A 16,412-nucleotide genomic window follows, 5' to 3' on the forward strand; every position below is an offset into this window, starting at 1 on the left:
CCCAAGCATACCTCCAAGTCCACTAGAGCATGGTTGCAGATTAAAGGCTGGAACATTTTGAAGTGGCCATCTAAGTCACCAGACTTAAATCCGATCGAGAACCTCTGGTGGGACTTAAAGAAAGCAGTTGCAGCGCGCAAGCCTAAGAATGTGACTGAACTGGAGGCTTTTGCCCATGAAGAATGGGCGAAGATACCCGTAGATCGCTGCAAGACACTTGTGTCAAGCTATGCTTCACGTTTAAAAGCTGTTATAACTGGAAAAGGATGTTGTACTAAGTACTAAGATTGAATGTCACTTGGGGGTTGAATAAAACTGATAATGATGTGAGCACAGAAAATACATTTGTGGTTATTTCATTATAAATGTTATGTGATATTTGTCTGACTTACAAGGGCCTCTTTGATTTAATTGTAAACGAGATGACTGAAATTATCAAAATCAATGTCAAACTGGCCAAAACACTCAATTTCAGTGGGGGTTGAATAATTTTGAACACAACTGTACTTTTACATCATGATGCGGGAATGCACTGGCTTCCATGCAGGGCCGGTGCAAGGATTTTTGCCAACACAAGCGAAGCTACATTTTGGCGCCCCCCTCGCAGCTCACCTGCGAGGGGGGGCGCCCACCTCAGGTCAGACCAGCAATCAGACCCCCAATGTTAATCAGACCTCAGCTCACAGCCCCAATCAGACCCTCAATGTTAATCAGACCTCAGATCAGACCCCTATGTCAGCCATCAGCCCCCCATGTAAGCCATGTAAGCCATCATGCCCCTATGTCACATTTCTCCCCCTACATGTAAAATCAGCCCCCTATGTCACATCAGCCCTCCATGTCACATCAGTCCTCCATGTCACATTTCTCCCCCTCCATGTCACATTTTTCCGCCCTCCCCCAGGGTGCGCCCTAAAGCAGCCGCTTGGTCTGCCTTATGGTAGCACCGGCCCTGCTTCCATGATGTAATAGTACGTCATGTGTCGGGAAGGGGTTAAAAGGCATTCTGTTTGCTTTCCATCCTAATAGAAGTCTAAGGGAAAGCATAACGGATCTGTCTGAGTCCCGTTATGCGAGACGGAAAACAAAGTCCTGTCAACAGGACTTTTTTTCCGTTCGGCATAACGGAAAACAGACGGATCCGTTATAATTCCCATAGCAGGGCTCCAGACTAAAAAAAATATCAAGGAGCCATTGGCTCCTAACCTGAAAAATGTAGGAGCCAAATTAAAATTTTTAGTCGCCAAATTTAAAATACATATAATTGCGGTATAATAAAATAAAAACACGTCTTACCTAGGGTTGTCACGATACCAAAATTTGGACTCGATTTCGATACCATAAAAAAGTATTGCGATACTCGATACCACGTGAAAAAAATAAAACACCAAAAAAGCCGAGTGCATTCCGCATTTTATGGAACGCCTGGACCATAATAGAACAGTCCAATCCTAAGGAAAATGTGACAAAAAAAATTGCAAATTGCACGTTTTTTTTTTTTTTTTTCTGTTACGGCGTTCACCGCATAGGAGATATTTTTAAATATTTTAATAGTTCGCATTTTTTCAGGCGTGGCGATATGTAATATTTATTTATTGTTTATATATTTTATATGTAAAATTGGGCAAGGGAGTGATTTTAACTTAATATTTTTTTTATTTTATTTTTTACTTTTTATTTAATAACCATTTTTCCCCTTAGGGGCTAGAACCTGGGATCTTTTAATCCCTTGTCCTATTCCCCCTGATAGATCTCTATGAGGGTGAATAGGACGTCACACTCTCCCTGATTCCCTGTGCATAGTACGCACAGCAGCAGGGAGGTTACCATGGCAGCCTAGCACCCTGGCTGCCATGGTAACCGATCGGAGCCCCAGGATTACACAGCCGGGGCTCCGATCAGACCCGCCACTGCCACCAATGAGGGGGAGGGCACCCTGTGAGCACTGCCACCAATGAATGAAGAGGAGGGGAGGAGACTCGGTGGCCACTGCCACCAATGAATGAAGAGGAGGGGAGGAGACTCGGTGGCCACTGCCACCAATGAATGAAGAGGAGGGGAGGAGACTCGGTGGCCACTGCCACCAATGAATGAAGAGGAGGGGAGGGGATCCTGTGGCCACTGCCACCAATGATTATAATAGTTATAATACTGGGGGTGGGGTGGGGGGCTCCACCAATGATTCTACTTTATAATACTGGGGGCTGTTGAGAAGAACATGGCCGCGCTGACAGCAGCGCGTCGCATGTCAGTTCCTCGCGTGTGAGAGGCAGAGCAGCGGAGGGGCTAGGCGCAAATGGCGACAAGACTACAAAGTCTTGTCGCCATTTAGCAATTCTAAGTCGCATTGGCGACCATTTTGGTCGCCATCTGGAGCCCTGCATAGACTTTATGACAGAAAGCAAAATGAAATGCCTCTAAAAGGCTTTCGTCTTATGGATTCTGTTATTTTACATTATAACAAAAACGGAAACCATAACGATGATGTGAACCAGCCCTAAAATAGACTGATACTCTATCACACGAACGTGGCAGATTAGGTCCGGGTGCGTTCAGTGAAACTCGCACCATTTTGCAAGCAAGTTCAGTCAGTTACGTCTGCGATTGTGTTCAGTTTTTTCTGCGTGGGTGCAATGCGTTTTGATGCGTTTTTCACGCGCGTGATAAAAAAACTGAAGGTTTGCAAACAACATCTCTTAGCAACCATCAGTGAAAAACGCATCGCACCCGCACTTGCTTCCGGATGCGATGCGTTTTTCACTGAATCCCCATTCAATTCTATGGGGCCAGGACTGCGTGAAAAACGCAGAATATAGAACACGCTGCGATTCTCAAACAACGCAGAACTGATGCGTGGAAAAAAAACGCTCATGTACACAGACCCATTAAAATGAATGGGTCAGGATTCAGTGCGGGTGCAGCGCATTCAGGTCACGCATTGCACCCGCGCGGAAAACTCGCAAGTGTGAAAGGGTCCCAAGGGTACGACCATGTGACACTTGTGGCTGATTTAGCTATACCGTGTAGCCATGCGGGCCACAGTGGCGTCTGTATTGTTAAGGGCCACGCGGTATTGTGGCTATTTAGAAAAGGGGGCAGGGCTTTGCACAAGCCATTGGATTTACTATAACTGGCGCCAAAAACTAGCGTAAGTTATAGCTGACGTCTCCGTCGATCCCTTACTGGCGTAGACTTCAGTTTCTGATACACGGCAGAGATGCGCCTAAAGTCTTGGTAAATAAATGTCTCTCAGTCTTTTTTTGTTAGCACAAGTTTCAGCGCAGGTCCAGGGCCAAAAACCACAATGAAACCACCTCCCATTGTTTTCAATGGGAAGCTGCCCCGCAGTTCATGCCGCCAAGGATTTTTCTCTTGCGGTTTTCCAGACTGCGCCAAGATTGAACATGTCAATTCGTGGCACAGTTACTACGCGGACATCTCGGAAAGCCGGAGACTGCTCGTGATTTAGCTAAACCGAGAACAGGACCGCAACATTCAAAATGAAAACCCACGGCAGAAACCGCGGTGGTTTATGCCGTGGGATACGTGGCGGATTTTGAGGCAGTCAAAATCTGTTGTCTGAACCTACACTACGGTGGGAAATGAATGTGGGATTTTTCTGATGTGCTTTTTCCGCAGGATTTATGGCAAACACACAAGGCTGACCCATGAATGTCTGCCTCAGATTTTCAGTTTACATGCGGAGCCGGCCGCAGATTTAGTCCCATTCGACGGGGTTATTCCTCAAGCATCCGGTCATTGCGGAAACCGCCAAGAATGAACATGCGCAGTTGTTTTTCTGTGCGTGATGTGGATTCAAAATCCGCACACAGAAAAATCCGTCAGCTGGAAAACCTCCATTTGAAAGATCAGAGGTGGTGACCTCTCCGCCGCATTACATTGGCTCCTTTCCTGCTCACATTCGAGTGCGAATGGGGCCTAAGTTTAGTTAAAGGGGTTGTCCCAAGACTGAAAAGTATCACCTGTCCACAGGACACGGTGAAGATCAGGGATGTCCAACCTGTGGCCCTCCAGCTGCTGCAAAACTACAACTCCCAACATGCCCTTAAGGCCTCTTTCACACTACCGTATGGCTATTTCAGTGTTTTGCGGTCCGTTTTTCACGGATCCATCGTTCCATTTTTTTGTTTCCGTTTTTTCATATTTTGGTGCCTCACAACCTGGAATTAACATTTGAGGATTTGCATCATGTAATTTACAGAACACGTTTTTTTGTTTCCGTTGTGTTTCCGTTCTGTTTTTCCGTTCCGTTTTTCCGTATGGCATACACAGTATACAGTAATTACATAGAAAAAATTGGACTGGGCATAACATTTTCAATAGATGGTTCCGCAAAAACTGAATGGATACGGAAGACATACGGATGTTCAGTTTTTTTTTCTCGGACCCATTGACCTAAATGGAGCCACGGGACGCGGGCAATAATAGGACGTGTTCTATCTTTCAACGGAACGGAAATACGGAAACGGAATGCATACGGAGTACATTCCGTTTTTTTTGCAGAACCATTGAAATGTATGGTTCCGTATACGGACCGTATACGGAACGCAAAAGACGGCCTGCAAAAACGGTAGTGTGAAAGAGGCCTAAAGCTGTAGCCTGTCCACGCATGCTGGGAGTTATAGTTTTGCAACGGCTGGAGGGCCGCAAGTTGGGCATCCCTGGTGTAGATGGCTCCTGCGGCTGAACTGATGACAGCAACACTCAACGTGTAATTTCAGGCGGTGAAACATCTGAAATTCTACAAAATACAGTGCCTTGCAAAAGTATTTACCCCCTGTCACGAGAAGGGGATGGGAAGGTGCAAACTGACTCCACCCACTCCTCTGTCCCTGCCTACTTGCACTTACCCGTCCGAGGCAAAGGAGCGCAACTGGTTGGCGATCCCTAACCTGCGTAAGTGCGGAGGGACAAACAAACAAACAAACAGAGAGAGGTCGAATAGCAAGGTCAAAACCAGGAGGTCATGGCGGTACAGGGGAAAAGGCAGGAGCAAACCGAATGTCAATACCAGGAGAAGCAAGTCAAACAAAAGCAGCAAGCAGGAGACAAAGTCAAGTAACGAGCCGAAGTTCAAATACCAAGTCCAAATGCAAACCCAATAACCACAAGGTATAGGACCTTAATCACAGGCAACCTGTGGCCAGCAGGGGAGCGAAGGAGTCATGTGACATGGCCAGCGTCACATGACTCATCCCCCTGCACACTGCTGAGTGCGATAGTGTCCAGTTTGGTGCTCAGACTTTTCGTCGAACTTACGGGAGCGGTGGACGCCGGCCACGCTAAGGAGGCGTGTGCACCCGGGTCCTCTCCGCCCCCCGTTGCCTTGGAGACAAGGACGCAGCGTACGTCCTCGCTCCGAAGTTATCGCAGGGCGTTGGCGACCCCGAAGGGAAGGAGGACGAAACCGGAGCCCTGTGACACCCCCTTGACTTTTTGTTACATTACAGTCTTAAATTCAATGTTTTGTTAATCTGAATTCTATGTGATGGATCAGAACACAATAGTCTAAGTCGGTGAAGTGAGATGAGAAAGATCTATAAATATAACTATTGTTTAGAAATAGAAAACAGAAAATTGTCCTGTGCGTATGTATTCACCCCCTTTGTTAGGAAGCCCATAAAAAGCTCTGCTGCAACCAATTACCTTCAGAAGTCACATGATTAGTGAAATGATGTCACCTGTGTGCAATCTAAGTGTCACATGATCTGTCATTACATATACACACCTTTTTTGAAAGGCCCCAGAGGCTGCAACACCTAAGCAAGAGGCATCACTAACCAAACACTGCCACGAAGACCAAGGAACTCCCCAAACAAGTAAGGGACAATGTTGCTGAGAAGTACAAGTCAGGGTTAGGTTATAAAAAAATATCAAAATCTTTGATCCCCAGGAGCACCATCAAATCTATCATAACCAAATGGAAAGAACATGGCGCAACAGCAAACCTGCCAAGAGACGGCCGCCCACCACAACTCATGGACCGGGCAAGGAGGGCATTAATCAGAGAGGCAGCACAGAGACCTAAGGTAACCCTGGAGGAGCTGCAGAGTTCCACAGCAGAGACTGGAGGATCTGTACATAGGACCACAATAAGCCGTACTCTCCATAGACTTGGGCTTTATGGCAGAGTGGCCAGAAGAAAGCCATTACTTTCAGCTAAAAACAAAAAGGCGCGTTGTGAGTTTGCGGAAAGGCATGTGGGAGACTCCCAAAATGTATGGAGGAAGGTGCTCTGGTCTGAGGAGACTAAAATTGAACTTTTCAGCCATCAAAGAAAACGCTATGTCTGGCGCAAACCCAACACATCACCAAAGAACACCATCCCCACAGTGAGACCTGGTGGTGGCAGCATCATACTGGGGGGACTGGGAAACTGGTCAGAGTGGAGGGAGAGACGGATGGTGCTAAATACAGGGATATTCTTCAGCAAAACCTGCACCACTCTGTGCGTGATCTGAGGCTGGGACGGAGGTTCACCTTCCAGCAGGACAATGACCCCAAACATACGGCTAAAGCAACACTTGACCGGTTTAAGGGGAAACCTGTAAATGTGTTGGAATGGCCGAGTCACAGCCCAGATCTCAGTCTAATAGAAGATCTGTGGTCAGACGTAAAGATTGCTGTTCACAAGCGCAAACATCCGACCTGAAGGAGCTGGAGCAGTTCTGCAAGGAGGAATGGGCAAAAATCCCAGTGGTGAGATGTGGCGACTGCTCATAGAGACTTAGGCCTCATGCACACGACCGTTGTTGTGTTCCGTTCCGCAAAATGGGGTTCCGTGATCCGTTTCCGTTTTTGTTTCCGTGTGTCTTCCTTTATTTTTGGAGGATCACCAGACATGAAGGAAAGTAAAAAAATGTCTAACTCAAGTTTGCCATGCAAATGATAGGAAGAAAACGGGCGTGCGGACGCGGATGACAATCTTGTGTGCCTCCAAGTTTTTTCACGGTCCCATTGACTTGAATGGGTCCGTGAACCGCTTTCCGTAAAAAAAAATAGGACAGGTTATATTTTTTTGACGGATTGTAACCACGGATCACGGACGCGGATGACAAACGGTGCATTAGCCGAGTTTTCAACGGACCCATTGAAAGTCAATGGGTCCGCAGAAAATCACGAAAAACGGAACAACGGACACGGAATGAAACAACGGTCGTGTGCATGAGGCCTTATCCAAAGCGACTTGGAGCTGTGATTGCTGCAAAAGGCGGCTCCACAAAGTATTGACTTTAGGGGGGTGAATAGTTCTGCACATTGACTTTTTCTGTTATTTTGTCCTATTTGTTGTTTGCTTCACAATAAAAATAAAAAAAACATCATCAAAGGTGTCGGCATGTTCTGTAAATTACATGATGCAAATCCTCAAATGTTAATTCCAGGTTGTGAGGCACCAAAATATGAAAAAAGTCAAGGGGGGTGAATACTTTTGCAAGGCACTGTACATGTTAAAAGGAATCGGTTCTCAGGTTCCTGCTGCCCACAGAAGGCATGAAATCCCGACAGGGTCCCGCATGACAGAGAGCCATATTTACTATGAAACACAGCAGCTTGATGACGGCAACTCCTTAGGCCCCTTTCACACGAGCGAGTTTTCCGCGCGGGTGCAATGCGTGACGTGAACGCACTGAATCCTGACCCATTCATTTCCATGGGTCTGTGTACATTTCACGCATCAGTCCTGCATTGCGTGAAAATTGCAGCATGTTCTATATTCTGCGTTTTTCACGCAGCCCTGGCCCCATAGACGTGAATGGGGCTTCAGTGAAAAACGCATTGCATCCGCACGGGAAAAAACTGAACAACTGAACGCAATCGCAGACAAAACTGGCTGAACTTGCTTGCAAAATGGTGCGAGTTTCACCTGGAGCCAATCCGCCATGCTTGCATGAAGGAGGCCTTAGAGGGGTCCTCCGGACTCTGATACTGATGGCTACTTAGAATAGGCCATTCATATCAGACAGGTGGGGTCCGACCCCCCAGGACCTTGCCGATCAGCAGATTGAAGGGGCTGCAAGCCCTTCACTGTTTACTGGACACAGCTAAGGCCTTTTGTGCTACCTTTCCCAACAAAAATACTGGCCAAGTTAAGCCACACCCCAAAGAGGGCGTGGTTGTAGGGCGTGGCTTAACACAGGGTGTTAAGTCGCTATGTCAGAACGTGGCTCCCAGTATTAATAATGCCCCCATTAGTGCCCCCAGTAATATTATTGCCTCCATTAGTGCCCCCCAGAATTAATAATGCCCCCATTAGTGCTCCCCACAATTGATAATGCCCCCATTATCGCCTCCCAGAATAATTAGTGCCCCTATTAGAGCCCCCCAGTAATAGTACTGCCCCCATTAGTGCCCCCAATATTAATAATGCCCTCATCCGCACCCCTCAGAATTAATAATGCCCCAATCCGCACCCCTCAGAATTAATAATGCCCCCATTAGAGCCTCCTAGTAATATTAATGCCCCCACTAGTGCCCCCCAGCAGTGATGGCCAGTTCGTAGTGTTACCCAGCGAACACATGCAGGCTGCCATCTTGACTCACAAGTCCGGCGATGCACAGGTAAGCCCTTACCTGTGTCGGGAGCCGGTCTGAAACAAATGCGGTCACCGGGAGCAGGCAGTTCCGAGAACAGCCCGATGAAGGCCCCCGGCGGCTGTTCTCGGAACTGCCTGCACCCGGAGACCGCATTTAATTTCAGATCGGCTCGCGGCACAGGGACAGGTAAGGGCTTGCCTGTGCATCACTGGACGGGTGAGTCAAGATGGCAGCCTGCATGTGTTCACTGGCGAACACTGCGAACTGGCCATCACTGCCCCCCAAATAGTAAATTAGTGCCCCCTAATATTAATAATGCCCCCTTCTCTGCTTGTGCAAAAAAATAAAAAATAAAGATCCAACCTCCTCCATTTTCTCGCCCAGCTGTGAACACTCGCTGCTGACTGGAAGCTCAGAACAGGACCTGCGCTCCAGCGTGATGACGTTTCGCAGGTCCTGCTGCTTCCAGTCAATGCTGTAAAGCGTCATCAGGCTGGAGAGCAGGTCCTCAAATTGACAACGTAAGTTGTTGTTTTTTTTCTTAACACAAGTTGGGAAGTTAAAGGCTGTACTAATGAGCGTTTCTATTTTGGAGCAATCCATACAGAAAAATACCGGCAATAATTGGCAGTAGAAAAAAATTTACCGGCATCGGCAGGGGCAATAAATTACCGGCCGGGTGGCAACCCCTAGACACAGCGCCATATATAATTTTTTTATTTTATTATAATTGTATATTTATTAAATAATATAGAAATGAAAATGCACATCTACAATAGATTCATGCACAATAGTACAAGGTAAAGGATGAAACATTCATATTGATTGAGCACTTATAACACTCGATAATATTCAATGATGTAAAATGAGAAACCGAGCAGTAATATAACAATAAAGTGTACTAAGAGAAACCAAAATAGAACAAGAAGACATCAAGTAGTAGTGAAGGAGTCTTAGAGACCTGAGAGCTTCTCAGCTAGTCAGGCTTCACCAAACTAATATCCAAAAGACAAGACAAATAACATAGACAATGACACAAGGGGGGGGGGGACACCTCTTTCTCATGAGGTCGTTAAGGTTGCCTTGTGGCCCAGTAATTATCCCACAGGTCCCATATGGCGTTGAAGAGTACAATTTTGTCCTGAAACATGGCCGTGGAGTATTCCATTGTTCGGATTGTTCACCTTAGCGTATAAATCAGAAACCCGTGGCGATTCAGAGCTTTTCCAAGATCGAGAGATTAGACAACGAGCTGCTGTTAGTATCAATAGTAATAACTTAAGTGAGTGTTTTTTAACTTGAATGGGGACCACATTAAGCAGGAAGGACATAGGGTCAGGTCGGCTTTCCACTGCAAAAATATCACTAAGGAGGGCGCCTACTGCAGTCCAGTGGGGGGTGTTCACATCTCCGTTTGTGGATCTGGCAAGCTGTTTCGGCACAGATCAGCCTGCCGGATCTCACAGATTTGGGGTTGTCGGATCTTCTACTTCATCGCCGGATCCCCATTGACTGCAAAGGGGTCCGGCAGTTATCCAGCTGATGCCATTTTTGCCGGATCATCGCCAGACCCCGTTTCAGTCACTGGGGATCTGGCAGTGAGAGAGAGAATCCGGCAACACCAAATCTGTGAGATCCGGCAAACTGATCTGTTTCCGGAACAGGGATCCACAAACAGACATGTGAATGAGGCCACAGCTGTAAGGATGAAGTCTAAGAATGAGACTGAGCAACAATACACAGTCTAACGGTGCAATTACACTGTCAGATGTGCGGGCAGTGCGAGCGCCGATGGGTGATAAAACATCCACTGGCGCTTGATTATACAAGGCAATGATCGGGAACAAGCGTTCCTATGAAATCCATCTAGTTATATGTCTTCTTATCTATATGTTCTCTATCTATAGTCAATATCATATAGATAATCTCTATCTATCTATCTATCATCTCGGAGGCGTGTGATTCGTCCCACGTGATCTACCTACTGTCCTGCCCATGCGAGGCGTGGTATGTTGGGGAGACCACGTGGGACGTTAAAAAACATGCTTAAGCCAGCATAGATACTCTATTAGGAAATTAAAAATGGATTTGCCAGTCTCCAAGCATTTTAAGGAGGCAGGTCACTCTGAAAAAGATTTGAGGTTTGGTGTATTGGAGCAGGGACAGATGGGCAGACGCGGTGGTGACAGGAAAGCTCTCCTCAAAAAGCGAGAGCTATTTTGGATATTTACTTTGAAGACTCTTAAACCAAATGGTCTGAATGTTGACTTTAGGGTGAATTAGTGGTGTCTCTCCTCGTGTACCGTGTTGTTCTTGTCCCCTGGTGTAGTCCTTTTTGGACATGTGTATAAGGCCTCATGCACACGACCGTTGCTTCATTCCATGTCCGTTGTTCCGTTTTTCGTGATTTTCTGCGGACCCATTGACTTTCAATGGGTCCGTTGAAAACTCGGGCTAATGCACCGTTTGTCATCCGCGTCCGTAAGCCGTGGTTCCAGTCCGTAAAAAAAATATAACCTGTCCTATTTTTTTCACGGAAAACGGTTCGCGGACCCATTCAAGTCAATGCGTCCGTGAAAAAACGCGGAGGCACACAAGATTGTTATCCGCGTCCGCGTCCGTTTTTTTCCTATCATTTGCATGGCAAACTTGACTTAGATCACTCATGTCTGGTGGTCCTCCAAAAATAAAGGAAGACACACAGAAACAGAAACGGATCACGGAACAACGGAACCCCATTTTACGGAACACAACAACGATCGTGTGCATGAGGCCTAATACAACTAAGCTTAAATATAAGTAGTTTGCATAACGAGTAACACTCTTCCCCCTTTTTTTTTCCAGATTATCTTTAGATTCAGCTACGAATTGCAACTCCAGTTGGCATCCTGTGCGAAGACACGAGCATCTCGGCCTTTATCAGCTTTCCACGTTCCGTTTTGTCGATATTCTGTTGACATCTTTTATGATGGCCGTGTTTGCATAGTGCCATACATGTGACGTGCTACATATTGCAATTTTTGGTCCACCTATACACTTAATTATTTGCATTGTTTGGAAATATTGAGCTGTTGCTTTCCCCCTCATCAGGGGCCTCATCATCTCTGGTTTTAATTTATTTAGGATACACGTTTGGATTTGTTTAGTGTCTCTTTGGGTGCATTGACGGTTTGACGCGGTGACCCGTGCCAACGCCATTGCTTCCCTATAACAGTGATGTCTTGACTGTGAGACATTTTTTCCTGCGTTTAATATCAGTCTTAGGCCTCATGCACACGACCATTGTGTGCATCCGTGGCTGTTGTGCCGTTTTCTGTTTTTTTTTAAGTCAATGGGTCCGCGGAAAAATCGGAAAATGCACCGTTTGGCAGCCGCATCCGTGATCCGTGTTTCCTGGCCGTGAAAAAAATATGACCTCTCCTATTTTTTTCACGGCCAACGGTTCACGGACCCATTCAAGTCAATGGGTCCGTGAAAAATCACGGATGCACACAAGATTGTCATCCGCCTTCATGATCCGTGTCCGTTTTTTGCTATCATTTCAATGGCAAACTTGACTTAGATTTTTTTTTCATTTTTCATGTCCGTGGATCCTCCAAAAATCAAGGAAGACCCACGGACGAAAAAACGGTCACGGATCACAGACCTACGGACCCCGTTTTTGCGGACCTTAAAAAAAAAACGGTCGTGTGCATGAGGCCTTATGATGGGTCTGTACAGCGTTAAGCGGGTTGGTGGGACGCTTGGCTTTGGGGATCCATGGCGGCGTCTCCGCCACCTACTACTAGGGAATCATTGACTGTTGATACGGTCCTGATTCGCTGCCAATCGCTGTGATCCTCTATATCCTTTTGGTTTTGTTTACCTGCTTTGATCCGGATCATGTGACTTTGTGTTGGGTGGCCACTATTGCTCGGGCATGCGCACATGTGGACATTCTCGGATTTGGCCTTCTTTGATGAGGTTTCCATTGAGGTCCTTTGCGCCGGAGTTACCGCGAGATCTATTGATCTCGCGCATGCGCAGTAACTGAATGTGGACGCTTCCGAGACCGCTATGCTCGGCGCACGCAGTTTGCCAGCTGGTTTTGTACGTTTTTAATCTACACCGTGTATTGGGCACACCTGCAATTTTTAATCATCAGCTATATTTAATCATGTACTGTTATCATATATCATGTATTGTCTACGGGGCACTGTCACTTTATTTGAATCACATGTCATTTCACACTGATGTCGAGGAGTTTGTATCTATTTAAACATAGTTTCCATGATCTTTGATTGTTTTTAAGTTAATTGGATATTTTATACCATGAATTGACACTCCTTTATATACCGCAGTTGTAACACATGTGCACACAGCTTGAGAAAGACCGCAACAAGCGGCTGAAACGTCGCTACTTGACACTGGGTGAATAAACCGCACTTGTTCCTTGATCTTACTGGAGTGCTGCCGGCTTTTTTGTATTCTCTCCATTAAATGGGACCTTGGTGCCGGTCCGTTTTGGCCTGACTTTGCACCCGACTGACAGTGTGCTGCGTTTTCATTTTCCTTTTTTTTTATTTTTATCTATCATCTATCTATCTAAAAATACAAAAAAGAAAAATGGCAGCACTGGACAAAAAAAGGAAACAAAAGAGAGGTGCAAAGCCCAATGGGACGCGAGTAATGCCCAAATAAATAAAAAAAAGTAACAAGGCAGCACACTCAATAGTAAGGCTACTTTCACACTTGCGGCAGTGTGATCCGGCGGGCAGTTCCGTCGTTGGATCTGCCCGCCGAATCCACCGATCTGGATGTGACGGAAAGCATTTGTGAGACGGATCCGGATGCGTCTCACAAATGCATTGCAAGAACGGATCCGTCTCTCCGCTTGTCATGCGGACAGACGGATCCGTCTTGTATCTTTTTTCACATTTTTACCGGTCTGCGCAGCATGCGCAGGCCGGAAGGACGGACCCGGCATTCCAGTATTTTGAATGCCGGATCCGGCACTAATACATTCCTATGGGTAAAAAATTCCGGGGACGGCGTTCAGGCAAGTCTTCAGTTTTTTTTTGCTGAAGATAAAACCGTAGCTTGCTGCGGTTTTATCTTTTGCCTGATCAGTCAAAATGACTGAACTGAAGACATCCTGATGCATCCTGAATGGATGGGGATATGACGGATCAGTTCTTTTCCGGTATTGAGCCCCTGTGACGGAACTCTATGCCGGAAAAGAAAAACGCTAGTGTGAAAGTAGCCTACAAAAGAAAAATTTAGGCTCAACACTAGATTTGTTACTATTGAGTGTGCTGACTTGTTACATTTTTTTTAATCTATCTATCTTATATCTATCTATCCCAGATCTATCTTTCTTTCTTTCATCTATCATCTGTCTATCTTTCTATCTATCTATCCCAGATCTATCTATTTTTTTTTCTTTCATCTATCTATCTTTCTATCTATTTTTCTATATATCTATCATCTGTCTATCTATCTATCTATCTATCTATCTATCTATCTATCTATCATCTGTCTATCTATCTATCTATCTATCTATCTATCCATCTTATATCTCACTTTATATACATTGATCCAACCCTAGCTGACTAGATTCTGGATCCTTTCCATGGATCTTCTATATAGAACAGATCCACAGATCCAGTGTTTGGCTTGAAATAGCAGTAATTTAGAGCAGATGACGTCATTGTACCTGCTGCACTTCTGTGTCCCCCCCATGGACTGTGCTGGCCAGACAGGCAGAGGCCCCCGAAGAGGAGATGAGTGGCTGTGCCAGCAGCAGACGTGGGCAGGCTTCTCCAGCACTCCCTGTGCCTTCACCTATTGCAGCATAGCCGGAGCTGCCTGCTGAGCCTCCTGATCTGCACATGACTTGCAGGCAGCAGCTGTCTCCATGGCTGGGCAGGAGCTGCAGAAAGGCAATGCATCCCTTCTCCCCACTGACATCAGCCCTGGCTCGGTGGCTAAGCTGGCAACCCTGGGCATCATCGCCTGTGTCAGCCTGCTGGGCAATCTCCTGTTTGCCTTCATCACCCTGAGAGACAAGAGCCTGCACAGGACTCCCTATTACCTGATGCTGGATCTGTGCATTGGAGATTTCATCCGTTCGCTGCTTTGTTTCCCTCTGGTGCTGAAATCCATCAGCAGCGGCTCCCAATGGACCTACAGCAAGAGGAGCTGCAGGATCATGGCCTTCGGAGCTGTCCTTCTTTGCTTCCATGCTGCCTTCCTGCTCCTGTCCATCAGTCTGACCAGGTACATGGCCATAGCCCACCACAGGTTCTACTGCAAGAGGATGACAGGTTGGGCATGCCTCCTGGTCATTGCCATGGCATGGATCCTGTCCATGGCAATGGCCCTACCACCTGTCTTTGAGGTGGGCACCTACAAGTTCATTAAGGAGGAAGATCAATGCACTTTTGAGCATCGTTATGTCAAAGCTAATGACAGCCTGGGCTTTCTTCTGATGCTGGTCTTCATTGTGGGGGCCACACACTTTGTCTACATGAAGCTGCTCTTCTTCATCTATGACCATAGGAAGATGAAGCCTGCCCAGTTGACTCCAGCCATCAGCCAGAACTGGAGCTTTCATGGACCTGGGGCTGCTGGCCAAGCAGCTGCCAACTGGATTGCAGGATTTGGAAGAGGCCCAACACCACCCACTTTGGTGGGCATGAGGCAGACCACCCAGAGCCAGATCAGGAGGCTTCTGGTGCTGGAAGAATTCAAGCTAGAGAAGAGGCTTAGCAAGATGTTCTATGTCATCACCTTCCTATTTCTTCTCTTCTGGGCCCCTTACCTAGTGGCTTGCTATCTTAGGGTCTTCGTGAGGCCTTCTCCTCTCCCTCAGGGGTATATGACTGTGGCAGTCTGGTTAACATTTGCTCAGGCTGGAGTAAACCCCATCGTCTGCTTCCTGCTGAACAAAGAAGTCAGGTTGTGTCTGAGATCATATATGCCTTGCAGGAACACCCAAACACAAAGGGAACCCTACATTGATACATAACATCACAGTGTAACCCCTGGAAGATGCAAGGTTTGACCAGTGGGGCTATTGTATTCCATTATGCCAGGGATGGGTTGGAGTAGATGATACCATCCACTACTCCCAACATGTTCCATTTGTGATTCACAGGATGGCATGATGTTGTGTTGCCTGGGTGCAGTGCTGGGGGCTGTGGCATTGGTACCAGTCATTCATTCAGAACCATGTGGCTGTTGTAGGGCAGCAGGTGACTGAGCTGTCAATCATGACACTCATTATGATGATGAGGGTTGCAGGAGGCAGCTAGGCTACAGAGTATCAGGATGAAGACTGGATACATTCTGGGTAACCATGGAAACATGAGAAACATGATACATGTACAGGATTCATCATTATATGTTAATAGCTTTGACATCCTGTTGGGGTGAGGGGAGGGGATAGGGGGGACAATTCTGGGTTTTATCCTTCACAGTCATGGGGGAGGGGGGTATTAGAATGTTAATGCTATTGTTTTATAGCTCCCTTTGTAGAAATCAGAACATTGTGTAAAATCGTCATAAATTATCATTTCTGCAGTTGCAACACAATCTTATTGTTGGACCTGAAAAACTGCTTAATGGGTTTTTTCTTTTCTTTTTTACCCATCCATCAATTTGTAATATCTATATCTTTCATATCTATCACTGTCTATAACTGTTTTTCCTTTTTTTTCTTGGGGGAGGGGGGGGGGGATTCTTTACAAAAAGGGGATGGGGGATTGGGACAAATTGCTCTAGCTATTTCATAACTAGACATCACTCTGTATCTATCATCTCTCAATGTATCTATCTATCTATCTATCTATCTATCCATCTATCTGTCTGTCTAT

General features: G+C 46.3%; 1 protein-coding gene across 1 annotated transcript; it reads left to right on the plus strand.

Annotated features, from left to right (window-relative positions):
* Positions 1-14,449: 14,449 nt before the first annotated feature.
* On the plus strand, positions 14,450-15,902 carry GPR27 (G protein-coupled receptor 27). The gene has a single exon (XM_044302168.1). It carries the CDS (start codon positions 14,453-14,455, stop codon positions 15,563-15,565), a length of 1,113 nt encoding a protein of 370 aa, XP_044158103.1. The 5' UTR covers positions 14,450-14,452; the 3' UTR covers positions 15,566-15,902.
* Positions 15,903-16,412: the final 510 nt, after the last annotated feature.

This window comes from Bufo gargarizans, chromosome 7 (genome assembly GCF_014858855.1).
Source record: "Bufo gargarizans isolate SCDJY-AF-19 chromosome 7, ASM1485885v1, whole genome shotgun sequence".
NCBI lineage: Eukaryota > Metazoa > Chordata > Amphibia > Anura > Bufonidae > Bufo > Bufo gargarizans.

Bases quoted from the DNA above. Each gene is read 5' to 3' on its own strand.
- GPR27 (XM_044302168.1), top strand. From the start codon at position 14,453: ATGGCTGGGCAGGAGCTGCAGAAAGGCAATGCATCCCTTCTCCCCACT.